Consider the following 15,216-nt stretch of genomic DNA (forward strand, 5'->3'; position numbering starts at 1 on the left):
TGATATGTGATACATTGCAGAAATATAATAATTTGCCTGCAGCTAGAGCAAAGGAACAAAAATATTACGAATAATCCGAATGTTTGAACCATAGGTAAAATCCTAGCAGAAGAAAAGTTTGAGTCAAAATTTTACAGAAAATATCGTAAAAGCACTTGCTTTCTGATTGATGATCTGTTCCATATTTGCAAACTATAAGGACGTTTTGATAAACATAAATTTAAAACATATTCCAATAAAAATAGATTTTTAGAGTTCCTTAAAGTGAAACAATATTGATAATGTACTGGTGCGTGTCCGTCTGAAGAAGAACAAGCAAAGCAAGAAAAATGAATTAGCCTAGCCGGTCGGCGTTGGTCTAAATTCGTTACATCAGTCCAGATACTTGATGAACGAAAGTATATTATAATCAGTTGAAAAACAAAACAGCCATATTATTAGACTACTAAGAACTAATCTAGATAGTTTGTGCATCTGCGTTGAGACATAAGTTATCATAACGATATGTAAGGAAGACTCAAAGCTATCTGACACTAGTGTCTATGTAAAAGACAACGTGTTTCACATTCCATAGAAGAAGAAGATAGTTGTTGGATTTTGTAAGCACGAACCAACCGGTACACAGCACATAGAGAGATAAAGACATAGACAGAGAGACAGAAACAGAGACCGAGAGAGCTTTTTATGTTAAGGTCAGAACTATATTTATTAAAGGCAGATAAAGATGGAACGAAAATAGTTAAAGGAAGTTGTACTTAAAAACAATTCAAAATTACATACGTATGAATCTTGTTCATTCAATTACATGGCAGATTACAAGGAATTGAAGTTAATCAGGACATGCATTCATAAAATGTATATTGTCAAAATGAGCAAGGTATCATAGCTTAACGATAAAAAACAAAATTTTAGTGGATGACATAAACATCTTACTAGACGTTTATTTCTTTACTTTACTCTTAAGTCATATCAACGTTTTGCCTTTTTGTTCTGGTTTCAAAAAATATCTATGTTATTTCACACACACACCATTTGTGATGGAAAATAACGTGGGATTTATTAAACACTTTTTCTATGTTGTTTTCTCTTTTTATTGACGAAGAAGACCATAAATGGGTGATTATTCTAACGTATATGATTACAGGGTTGTACGTCTCAACGATATTTAAACAACATATACAACTAATGCTAGTCCAGGTACTTTTATGTTCATGTCATTGAAAATCTCGCAGTTATGAATTATATATCACGTATTGATTCCTTGGATACAGAGCAACTATTAACTCAACATATTAACTAAACATATTTCATTCTGACTGGTGCTCAACAAATGCTTCAGACATATGTATAAACATATAACAGATCTCATACACTCTTTTGTAACGTAGAATAATAGCTAATTCCAGTCATTCAAAGGTTTTATGCAACTTACTGGTTTCGTCACGCCTGTTAAATATCGGGACTGGTAGCCTTGCAGGTAAAGGACGGCAGGAAAGGAAATGCTAACTTAATGTAAGTAATGATGTCGAAGATGAATACTAATTTGACATAATCTGTCCTCTATACATATCACTTAGAAAATCTTCTAAGTATGTATATTATTGTAAAACACCAAGCATGTAACAAATATAGTTTCTTTTACATGAATACTTAACTGTAAAATGCGTAGGTAAACATGTATGTAACGCATTGCAACAAGGCTTATCCTATATCGCTGTATAGTCTCTCTCTCTCTCTCTCTCTCTCTCTCTCTCTCTCGTTATCTATTTAGTTCAATATCCTTCAATATGGTATGCAATTCATTTAAATACATTCATTGGTTAAATGTCTTTGATAGCGTTTGATCCATTCTGAAATTCTTTCAAGCAAAGTTCAGTGAAATAAATATTTTAGTAGACTATTATTATTTCTTCAATTGTTATATTTGTATCATTTTTGTTCTACACGAAGGTGAAATAAACATTTAACTATCTGTTCTTTGTACCCTTTGTGGCAACATACATACATACATATATACATACATACATACATACATACATACATACATACATACATACATACTGAAAAAAAGAAATGGAGAACAATGATACGTGTTTTCTAATCACTCTGTATTATTCAACATCTAATCAATATTATATAAATAAAAAGTAATCTTACTTTTCAGCTGGTAAATCCTGATGAACTTGATAAAGAAGAGTCCGTTGAGATTCACTGTCCACCAAGCGGATTTCTGCCATGTGCCCGTATAACTGCATGTCTTGTCACGATTAAAGTTTGTTGACGTTTTGCCATCTACCCCAAGTGATGCAACAAATATAAATCCATCCTCTCCATAGGTAGAAGATTGACTTGCAGGTTTATTCAGTGCCACATTTTCTGGAGCAAAACAGATCATACTAGCAGCTAAAAGTGCATTGGATAACATTATGTTTTAATGGGACACAAACACATGGACAAAAAAACTTGTATGTGTCAAGCAAATGCAAATACAGGAATTTACCGAATGTAACTCTGTGCAAAGCACTAATATTTCTAAAACACATTACAGTATTATAATGTTCTGTATTCACTTTACCTCCATATGGTTCGTACAGGCATCTGACGATAGCTGATGAGCAGATTGCCAGAATAAGAAGATAGCTTTTAAAAGCAGGCGTCTTCATGGGTGAAAACCTACAATGTATGAATAAAATAGTGAAATATAATACTAACACTTAACACGTAATTTAATTATTTAAGTTATAAAATGAACATAACGGAGAAACTTACACTATTATAAATTAATCCAAACTAATCCTAGAAATATGTCCACAAATTATGCAAGAAAATTCAGTGTTCCGAATTAATTCTACATTCAGAATGTGCTGATGAACCAGTGGTCGTGAATGTGCTAAAGTACCAACAGTCTTATGTCACAATGGCATTGTCTAAAACTCATTTAAACGAATTCACAGTAATCACGAAATGTTATTTTATTCTAGTCATATTAGCACTTTGTTAATTCCAGTCAATAATCCAAAGAAACGTTGGCTCTCAAATTATATCTAAACACATCAGTAAGTTCATCTGCGGACTAATATTAAAACAAATACATGGGATATTGTAATGCATTAATTGTCAATCTCGTCGACTTTATATACACCCCTACCGTTCTACGTTGCAATATGGCTCTACTCCTTTTTTTGGGGGGGGGGGGAGGGCGGGGGCACGAGACAGCTGTCCCCCCACCAAGTTTAGAAAAAATAAAAGGTGTTTTATGTGTATATGTATCCTCCATAGATGTGTTGTTTATTTATTTTATAAAATAATTTTAAACAAAAATTTAGAATTTTTGCTGGTGTATTTTAAAATTCCCCAGTGTAGTCTATAGGGTTGTTCATTCGAGCTAGGTTTTAAACACCTTGCTCGGAATTCCTCCCCTAGTTTTGTAATTGCCCCCTGCTAGGGGTCGCCTGTGTCCCATGTGTGTTATGTGTATATGCTATAATGGGTGTATGCTATATCGCTTTTGTGTGGGGACAGCATGCGGAAATCAAATTTAAACATCCAGTTGTCCTGTTATATATTTCTTGGATATAATCTCCAATGATGTTTGATTTGAAAAAATTATTTTTATTTTCTATTTTGAATTTTGGCGAGTAAAAGGTGTGATAATTTTAAAAAAAAGATGTAATTCCTAGTGTTTCATCTGTGTGATCATTTGTGTCTTTTCTCGCACTAGTTACGAATGAGGCCAGCTGTGCGCGAACCAGGGTCTATACTTTATTTGTTTGTTGTACTTCTCCCAGCACGAGCAGACGGTCTCTTATTTAATTAAATAATCAAATTTTAAAACAATTTTTTTTTAAATATCCCGTTTGGGGGTGTAGAAACTATACAGTGCGGGAGCGGTAGAGATGAGAAGGAAGAAAGAAATGTGGAGTAGGTGATAACCTTATGTCCTATATTCTTAACCCTTGAATTTCTGTGTGAATGCTAAGTTTTCTAAAAGGGGTGTTTTTCCAAGCTCTTCCATGGGCCTGTCCACTTCGTGTAGCGCCTTGTGACGTAGCCCCATAACGTCCTTGTCTCGTACTTTCCCCATGTAGGTCCCCGGTCCCTCACCTCTAATTTTTAAGTCAAGTAATCCTAATATAAGTTTATTTAGAGTATGTATTGGAATTTGGATCTGACTGATCGTTGTAGGTTCTAGGCCGGGGGTGGGTGAGTATGAGGGCCATGGGCCGCTTGCGGTTATCTACCCTTTGTGGATGATATTCCAGGGCCCTTCTCTCCTCACCCTTCTCTTCACATACAGTACTCAGTCCCTTCCAATCACAATGATTTGGCCACATGCTATCATCGTATCTAATATATACTTAGTGATCTGGTATAGAGTTTTCTTTTCAAAGTTGCCAACTAGATACAAAATGTTCTGTTTTTTTATAATTGTGGTTTTTGCTTATTTCAGTTATAATTTTTAATTTTTGTCTTCCTTTTTCACATTAAATCATTGTGTGAATTTTGCTAAAAATGGCATTCTTACACAGTGGACATTTTGGCGGTACTCTCACCATACGCCGTCTCATTTAGAGCAGATGCATTGCATTTTGAGGGAGCTTTGTTTCACTCACTGCCCCCATGCTCTGTCCCAGTTTACATAGATATGGTCTTGCTCCACCTTACTTTTAATTTTGCTAGTTACTACCCTCCTTATCCATTTATAAGTAAGTTTTTCATTCACATTCCACGATTCTTTATAGTCTCCATATTTTTGTAAAAATTCTTTAATGCTCCTAAATTTTCTGGGGATTTCTCATTTTTTAATTAATTTGTTGTTTTGGTATATTTCTTTCCTATTCCTCATAGAGAACCCAAACCAATTGGCCAGAATCATTGATATAATCTATTATTGTCCTAATACTTAATATGCTATTTTGAATATCCCTCCCTTTTTCCATGCATTATTGGTTTATATTAATTATTTTGTCCATTCCCTTTCTAATACGTTTTGCTAATATCTTACTTAAAATCTTGTAATCTGTATTTAGGAGGGAGATGGGCCTCCAATTCTTTAAATCCTCCATATCTCCCTTCCCTTTGTATATCAGTGTAATTATCCCTTCCCTCGTGCTATTTGTCATTGTATTATTCCTTAATAAAATTTTGTCATACAACCATTATAAAATGGGCGACAACTCGCCGCAGAACTTCATGTGGAATTCCGCGGTGAGTCGATCTCTACCTGGTGATTCCCTTTTATATAGGTTTTTAATTTTATTTATAATTTCGTTTATCGAGATCAAATCCTCACATAAGTTCTTATGTTCTGGTGATATCATTTCGCATTCAATTTCTTGTATGTATTCATCTATTGTAGTATTATCTATCTCTTGGGATTTGTATAAGTTTGTATAAACTCTTTTTTATTTTTATCTGTTGTTTTCTCATTATTGTCTAATTTTAAAATCTCCAAACATACCCGCCCCCCTTATCTCGTCCCTTTTATATAGTCCATCTGCCTTCTTATATATTTCAGTAAATTTTCCTGTTCTGATTTCTCTTCATTTCTGTTCTTCTTTTATTAATTTATTTAGTCTCTCTTTTAAATGTTTTTTGTTCCTGATGCATCATCCTTATTTAACAAGTACTCTATCGCTTCTTTTTCATTTTAATTTTTGCTACCCTTATTTTCGCAAATTTAATTGCTTAATTCTTAAAGTTTTCCTTTAAAATGTCCCACTCTTCAATGATATCTTTATTCTCTTTATTTATAAAATTTTGAATATCCTCCCTTATTTCTCTAACAAATTCTTGTTTATCTAATATTTTATTATTCAGTTTCCAACTTCCCCTACCCCATTTAATTTTATTTTTATTCCCTAATTCCAAATAAATTAGTTTATGGTCGGATACTTTGAAATCTATAATAACTTCTTCTTTGTATATTTTTTTTCCCCAAAATGTGTGCATAGAAATTTGTCCAGTCTGCTCCCCTTTTCTTTTTTATATTCATAAGTGAAATCTCTTCCAGGCATATTTAGTTGTCTATAAATGTTTATAAATGTGTGGTTCTTCATCAAATTTTCCATTTCAGGTTTTGAATCTTATATCATTTGTAGTTAAAAGTCCTATTCTATCAATACTGTCCCCTACCCAATTTAGATCTCCCCTTAAAATTAGATCCTCCATTGTGTATTTCTCTAGATATTTGGATAATTTTTTCTAAACATTGCTGCTTTTTGTATTTATTAGCTGGTATATAAACATTAACGAGATGCGTACCTTCAATTACTACATGTAATAACCTCCTTTGAAAAGATCCCCCTCCTTTTTTCTTTCCCATTTAACCCCATTTTTGTTTCTTTTATTAATGTGGCTACCCCCCCCCCACCTTGTGGGTTTCCCTTTAAAATCATTTAATAGTAAACTTTCATTCTTCTTATCTTCACATAATAAGATAAGCTCTTTTGTAAAACCATTATGGGATTCTTGTAAGAATACTATATCATAGTTTGTTTTATTACTTAACTTTAAAATTGTATCCTTATTAATCCCTTTTACATTTATGGACAATAAACGGAAATTGTTTTCCTCCATTTTTATCTTCTCTCCAGGTTGCCGCTTTTCTTGGTTGTATTTACGTTGCTGGTAATATATTTATTTTATTTCATTAATTTGAGATTATTGTAGGGGATGGGAACTGGGTTTCCCCCTATTGTACTGTCTGTTGGTGTATCTATCGATTCTTCTTTGGTTTTGTTTGTTCGGTCAATCGTATATTCAGTGTACATTTCCGTTTCCGTTTCTGTTTCCATATTGTCGGTTCGTTTTGTGCCGTCCGATACGCTGTCATATTCAGGGCCTGTCTCAAAGTCTATACTGTCTTCTCCACTGTTATCGCTTTCGTCCGTTGTGTTTCCGTCTTCACTTTGTTTGTCCGATTCATTTATGTGTTCCAACCGTTTCTTTTTTTGAGTTTAAATTTTTAACATTTTTGCCTCAGTTTTGTCGTGTGCCGTTTTCGGGGTGTCATTCCCAGTGTCATCAAAAGTGCCCTCTTGTGACGAAGGAGATCCTGACAAGGCTTTCCTCTTTTTGAGTGTTTTATTTGGCAGTGGTGTTGAAAAGGTTAAGAGAGACACGCCTGATAGGTCTGTCTTCTCTCCCTCTTCCTCCTCTTCTTCCTCCTGGAGGGGGGCTTCCTCCTCCTGTAGGAGGGCAAACCTGTTACCAACTTTCACGGGTTCTGCATTATCCCCGTTTTGTTAGGACTAAGACAATTAGCCCACTCAGGATTTATCTGGGAGTTGTCCATGTTTGCATGGTATAATGCTTGTTGTGCAGACACTTGTTCAGAGCTTGCTTGCAGAGGTTTTGCATGTTCCCCCATATTTCCAACATCCAATACTTGTTGTGCTATCATTTGTTCAGAGTTTTCTTGCGCAGTGTTTGCATTTTCCCCCTTCATTTCTTATCTGTGTAATGATATTCCCTATTTGCGTGTGTATGTCAATCTCTTTTGTGTTCGTTTGGTTTGACAAGAACTCTATCTCACTATCACTGTTCTTAAAAATAGTGGTAGTTGTGTTAATCCACAATATAATTTCACTGCATGGCAATATTAAAAGTATAATACCTAAATCAATCCCAGCACCATCCAGACCTGTTCAAATGAAGCTGAATACAGCTGGTTGCAGTAAGTACTATAACAACCTTATGAAGGAAAAATGTATAGAGATATTCATTCTTCAATTTTCCTAAGTCCTTCCTTTCTCGACAGATATAAGCTATTTTTATTTTTGTACTGGTGAAGGTTATAGTGAACAATTGAAACACTATGCCGGTTTATTATCAGTGAGTATTTGACCATACATATTCTACAATCCTTCTCCAATCCAAATATGTTTCTTAGCCATATGTGACCAGTGCGAAAATACATCATGTTCTAAACAAAAAAGGAATAAAAATAGAAACAAGTGGACAAACGAAAGACTATGATACCAAATTGATTAAAATGCATATAGTTAGGCAGGTGAAAATGCAAATAGAATATAGCAATGAATGACAGTCAATGTATGTTAAAATTCAAGATAAACAAAATAGGATATAAACCGAAAATTATATTATGTGTTTGCATAAATATTAAAAAGCTGCTGAGAAATATAAATAATACAGAGATAACAAGACGTCTTTATGCATAAAACCTAAAGGTTTAAATATAAATAATAATTTGAAATATAAAAATTGATCATTAACTTTCCAACAGATCTGGAACTAATATTAACATCAAAATTGTCAGACCATTCATATATGGCTTTACATCACCGGTACAAACATCTGTACAATTTGGACATAACATGAAACACAAACTGAGAGGACACCTAATGTTCTTAACACTGCCATCATTGTTCAAGACATAACATAATCTAGGGAAAATGTTGATTTCAATGATATATGACAGTGCAACGTAAGGTAAATGGCGTCCCTGACTTGTACGTACGCAAATTTTAAATCATATTGCCAAATGTTAGAAACGTTTTGTTTATTAGTTGTAAGTAGAGCGGCGCAATGTTCTTTTCTAAATAACGTTTGGGGTTATTTGTTTTAAAAACGTTTGAAACAAGTTTAAAGACAACTTAAAAAACTACATGTGAAAAAGCATTAATACTAAGACATAAAGTCCTGCTTCCACAGCTTTCTATGGAGAGGGTGTTATCTAAGTATCAAAGGGTCCCTGAGTGGTTGAATGGTGTGCTGCGCTCGCCTCTACAGATCACTCAGATATTTAGACTGCTTTTAATCAAGGCTCGACCAACACTGAAAATGAGAAAGCTTTCCCGTAGTTGCACGGTGATCGGTTGTTATTTTTCGGGTGCTCTCATGGTCTTTATCCGACAAAAATACTGGCCGCCGTAACTATCCTATCATGTGATGAGAAATGGCGTTAAAACCCACAAATCCAAAGATCAAAATGCTCAATATGCATAGTACCTTATGTAAAAAAATGGAATCATAATACATTAGCAGTGTGTTGTACACTTACACTTTTTGTCTCACTTGGCATCACACTTTCTGATTTTAAGCATTAGAGAACAATCTTAGAAAATATAAAATAGCACCTGCCAGATTTCCTGATATAAACCCCTGGGCATCCATTTACACCGTAAACATTATGGACAAAATAAATGGCAGGGAGAAAAAAAAACAATTTCATCATCTTAGTAAAGATTAATATTATACTGAGTTAAATCCTTTTGTCAAAAAGGTAGAATGTCATTATGCATGGTGGTCCAAACAGATATATCGTCAAACCATGGTATATGATCAACTTAACTCATACTGCCATTAAATAACACTGTCACGTCTTTCTGTTCTGTTTTAAGCCTTGCAATGCAATTGACCTTGCTTAAACTTAACTTCCTGGTAGGCACAATCCTAATCCACGGAAATCATGTGACACGATAATAGATGAAAAAACTTTATATCATAAAATCTCACGTTCTTTAGAATGATCGAATCCGCTTGTTTTGACGAACATATGCGACCAAACTAATCTTAGCGGAGTAGGAGATAAATTTACAATTTACGTCAATGGAGGCTCAGATGATCTTATCTTTACTTGGCCTGCGTACATTTTCTTCGGCGTCATGCGTAATCTAGGATATTGGCTCGAATTTAGTTCATAAATTTATCAAAATATGCCATCTGGAATAAACGTAAAGCATGTTCAATATGTAGATTGGAAAAAGAGGGTCTTGTAATTTTAAATGTGGTCATAAAATCGCGTGAGTCGAAAAGAGTACAATAATGCATAGCCCCTACATAGATGGAAATGAAGGATTCACAAGTGCGTTGAATTTTCCATGGGAAAATGTTGACAAGTAAAATATTGGGAATCTACCTACTTTTATTTTGATTGACCACGATCATATTCAGTACAAAGGCACAATTGTACTTGTTTTGTTCTGATTTATCGAAAAGAATTGGCAAGCCATAAAGGATACGTATGGGCTTATACATGCGCCATAACAAACGAATTGTTTCAACGACACAGAAGAAAACACGAATGCGGATTAGTATTTATTACATACCCACTCTTCAGGCTCTTTAAATATTTTAGCTTCACTGTATGAGTGATATTTAAAACGAAATGGGACTTATAGAAGTTCGATTGACTGCGTCTGAGATATATACGTTCGTGCGTCAAAGAAGAAACCTACATTGTTCGAATCTGGGTGTATGATATGGAAACAGGGACTGACCAGCTGTATCGAATGCCTTGTCTGGCATGTACGATTAAATGGGTATGTGGTACATTTGAACGTCACTCAACATACCTTATGAATATCACTTCCGATATTTGGTCCTGAATTATATCATGGCAAAACATTCAATCATAGATAGCGATAACAGCCATCAATAGGCATTGCCATTTTTCATATTGCGTAATGTTGCAGCTAAATTGCATATATTGAAAACAAGTTGATAATGCCAACGACACAGCTTTACCAGGCGCAGGATTTCGAAAGACTTTAAAAGAGACACCAATTGAATCAAAACAAACATCACAAATATCATATAATGGCAAACAAGTTGAAAACGAAGCTGGAAAAATACGTATTCCTACGATTTGACTCAATGCAAGATCTTACTCTTTAAAGTTCTTTATTTATATTTCATCTTTATACAACAATGTTATTTTCGTGCATCTTGTATTTTCTCTTTTATTAAAAATACTTCGTAAAAGTTCATTTTTATTTCCTTTGCAATGTTACTACTATTGTTTTGTTTTTCATTTTTTTTTCAGTGTTCAATATTTCTAAATTACTCTATCTCTCTCTCTCTCTTTTAATTTACTTTTTGCGCAGCTCTATATTATTATTGTTACTTTATTTTAATATTTCAATTTAAATTCATTGAATAGTGTTATCATTTGTTCCGGATAGTATGGTCTCAGCTAAATTCAAAGTTTGTTTAGTAATAGTAGTATCAATTTGATCCCGTCCATTGTCCTCAAATATACTGTTTAGATTGTACTAAATTTCGTGTCACCTTCGTAATATATGTAGTTATAGGTCATATATTTCGACATAATATTCGAGTGACTGAAGTCTCCAATAAAGTTAGTTTCAGTCTCGGGAATTTATGATGGGTTTCAGTTCAAGCCTTTGTTCTGATTTTTTTTTCATTTCATGTAGATTCAGTTTACGTTTCTTAACGTTAGTATCACCTTTAGTCTCGACCATCATAATTCAATATTTCTGAGTTTTCTTTTCAGGCTAAGCTAAATTTGTTGTCAGGTTCAGAACTGGAATAGAACTATAAGAACAGACGATATATTTTAATATAATATTTAGTATCTTTTATAATATTTGCTGAAAGTCGTGTCCTATTAATCGCACTTGTGGATTTTGCAATATGGCAAGATGTTCTAGGTTTTCTTTAGTATTCGCTAAATGCCGTGTTCATTTTGTAATTTTAGAATTTATTTTAGTCTCCATTATGCTAATGTTACTCCGTGGCTATTACTTTATTATCCACAAAATTTCAATGTTTGCGTTAATCTTTTTTTTTGTCAGATTTAAAAGTTCGATTTAAAATTTATGAATGCATATGCAAAAGTTTTTAAAACTAAAAGTAATTAATAATTAGGTGCCCACCAGTTAGCGCTTTCAAATAAAAATACACTTTCTGAAGACACCCTAAATAGGTGATATCATTTCCGGTCGGTGTTTTGCTATCTTTATTGCTAAAACCGCTGCTCATTCATTTTTGTAATCACAAAATGTGTGCTGAAAGTATTCTTTCCAATGCCATGACTATGAGCGCCCAAATGACTTTATATCATCAAACAAAAGTGATAAATTGCCGCTGGACACCATAATGGAAAAATTTATGTTTTTAATATTAAAGTATTATATAATCCATTCTGACCGAGAATATTAAACCTATGTACGACTTTAGCTTTGAATTCAGCTTTGCTCCATAGGATCATGTTCTAAAACAGGCAGCAAATTATTACATTTACGTTTTACATACAATTTAGTGTAATAACTGTCTATGTTCAGGACCCTTACAATGTCAATAGGCTTATATCAATTGGATAGTCTAATGTTGTATGTAAAAACAATACGGACGTAACATCTGATAATATAAGCTATCTGTAATTTCATTATACCGCATAAACTTACCAAACAGATAAAGACTGATCTGTACAATTATTTTTTTTTTTCAATTTAATTATTTGCCAACCAGGTTTTAACGAGTCTCCTGCAATTATTTCGTAAATATAAATTCATAAACGCAGTATGTGAGTGCTACATTTTCCTAACATAAGCACGCTATGAACGAAATCCTCTTGTGGTATATTATTACAGACATGTGCATTTTTTCCAAACATACACACCTGTCATGTAAAAATTATGATCTGCACTTTTAGCAGTTAACACCTACACACCATAAAGACACTGAGATTCATTTTTTATTAAAATTCTTCAAAATCACTGACAAACTGTCAAAAGCCAAGTTAAAACATGCAAGACGGCGAATCACTGATGCATACAAATATTACGATATCAATATTTTTTCATTATTTTTCAAAACTTGTTTAGAACATGAAAGTGGGCGCGTCCCCGAAACGTACAAATATTACTATTTCAATGTAACTGATAAGTTAGATGTAAATATTTACTCTTTATTTCTCAAAACATGTTTAAAATAGCAAACATTCTTATTATCACGTCTTCTGCATGAGCAAATGCGAGACTGGCCTTGACATTGTCTCCAAGATATAAATGATATATTCATTAGATGAAATAAACTCTAGCATGCATGCAGCAGAATAATGCACTCTGTATAAATGGTAAACAAAAATGTTGATATATGTATCTTGTCGAGATCGCAAGATATAAACCTTGCAGAACACAAAGCATTTGGAACTGAACAAAACGCCTTCACGGTAAATTAGACTGTTCCAGTGGCCTAAGTGGTATAACATGCGCCTTGGATGTGAGAGGTGGCGGGTGCGAACCCCTGCCAAGTCATACGTCATTTATTCAAAGGATACTAGCAGCTGCCTCGCTTAGCGCTCAACAGTAAGATTTGAGTGTTAGGACTGGTTTGACCGGTGTCAGATTGATATGACTCGGTTGGACATGATGCTACATGTCTGAGGCATGATAGCTCAGTGCTAGGCAATCACTATAGACTGCCTTTACTTCAGACATCTTAGCTACATGACTGACATTGTTAAATCTATATTAAACTGCACAAAAACGCATGACACACACGGTAAATTAGCTTAAACAGAGTTACTATCTTATACTCTAACGTTCATTACAAGTTCTTGTATTGGGCTAGTGTCTTGGAAATTTGAACTTGTCCGAATCAGATGTGAACGTGGACGGGAGTAGGGCAGGTGTAGATTTGTCAATCCTTGATTAAATGGAGACACCATCACAGTTCCTGGTTGTAATGTGGATCAATATTTGTAAAATGGCACTGGTCGACTTTCTCACAAAGCTGTATCAGATGTGTAAGAATAATTATATCAGTCACATTAATAACATAAATAATGAATATCACGCTTGTTTAAAATTCATTTTCACACTTTCGAGAAACTAAGCTAAACATAATTGGAAATCCATAGATTAATACAATATATTTACAAATTAAAATAATACTGCATAAATATCGTCCTTCATTCTTTGAAAACGTTATTGTTATGACCTATATTTGAATTTATACAATATTTAATTCGTTTGTACTTGATCATGGTAGGATATTTAGGACTCTCAGGCTTTGAGCACGGACGAAGAGGGAATTTATCCGTTATTCAGAATATATTGTTATACTGTTAAAGTACTCATGCTTGAGCATATGATGTTACTTAAATAAATTATCTAACAACATATTATTACTTTTCTACTTTTGTCATGAGAGATTACCTGGAGAAACGTATACATTATAGCCTGGATTTGTACGTTAAGTGACTAACACCTAACTTGGTCTCAGCTTGAAGATATATTGTAATAGAATCGAAGTGTATTTCTTACAGCGCATTTGCATGGAATATGTTCTTTATACCAAAAATAGTAGGTCATATGAGTTTAAGTGTGCATGTTTATTTTATTTTCTTTATTTCTAAACAATAATTAATGTTCATTGTTTCGAGAACGAAATGAAGATTTGTGCTATTTATCACTATCTATTTTTATCAGAGATAAATTATCTGAATCAATAAATCTAATCTATTTGCAATAAATCTAATCTAATTCCCCACCCACCCACCTCTCTCTCTCTCTCTCTCTCTCTCTCTCTCTCTCTCTCTCTCTCTCTCTCTCTCTCTCTCTTGGAGTAGAGGTATCTCAGTTTGTACAGAGTCGGACTATTAATCAAACTGTCGCATGTATGAGACCTGCCCAGGACAGCCCCAGCCGGATGCCTGAGTATATCTTTGGGAACGACAGCTATATCCCATTTCTTCGGCAGGATATGGCCAATAATGTACTAAAATGCACAGTTAAACAAGCCAAAATAAGAATTCTCTCTTACTTTCCGTGTGCATCAATTAGGTTCTTGTTGTAATAAGCGACACCATCATTTTACTGTATCGCAGTATCATAGGCATAATACCTAAACTACAAACAGCACCATTAAAACATATTCATCTGAATCTGAATTACGTTTATTGTTATAAATACTAGAGTGTCTGCCCTTGAGGCGAGAAATCGCGCGTTCGAACCCAGACAGTCATAACAAATACTTAAAAAAATGGTAATATCAGCTTCCTCGCTTGGCGCTCAGCATTAAGTGGTTAATGTTAGGACTTGTCGGCCCGGTATCATGATAAAGTGACTGGGTGGGACATGCTGCTATATGTCTTGCGCATGATGCCCCAGTGCTAGTCATCACTATAAATTGCCACACTGCAGACATCGTAGCTGTATGACTGAACAATTGCCATTGCCACGTTAAGGATCATAATCACATTCATGCTCACTGATAGATAGATAGATAGATAGATAGACAGACAGACAGACAGACATACAGATACATAGATAGATAAACAGACAGATAGATAGACAGATAGATATGTAGATATATATATATATATATATATATATATATATATATATATATATATATATATATATATATATATATATATATATATATATAGATATTTAGATAGATAGAAAGATAGATATACAGATATGCATACATACCGACAGA

At 33.8% G+C, this 15,216-nt stretch overlaps 1 protein-coding gene across 2 annotated transcripts in view; it reads right to left on the reverse strand.

The window, feature by feature from the left end:
* LOC149807844 (receptor-type tyrosine-protein phosphatase epsilon-like) overlaps positions 1–15,216 on the reverse strand; it is a 154,577-nt gene that overhangs the window by 118,678 nt on the left and 20,683 nt on the right. For both annotated transcript variants that reach the window (XM_089971382.1, XM_089971380.1), the window contains exons 2-3: positions 2,576–2,673; positions 2,158–2,376 (exon numbers count right to left, since the gene is read on the reverse strand). In XM_089971382.1, coding sequence (XP_089827508.1) covers positions 2,158–2,376; positions 2,576–2,663 — 307 coding nt within the window. In that variant the 5' untranslated portion in view covers positions 2,664–2,673. The remainder of the gene's footprint in view (positions 1–2,157; positions 2,377–2,575; positions 2,674–15,216) is intronic.

Source organism: Sinohyriopsis cumingii, chromosome 1 (assembly GCF_028554795.1).
Source record: "Sinohyriopsis cumingii isolate HCF-2022 chromosome 1, ASM2855479v2, whole genome shotgun sequence".
Taxonomy (NCBI): Eukaryota; Metazoa; Mollusca; class Bivalvia; order Unionida; family Unionidae; genus Sinohyriopsis; species Sinohyriopsis cumingii.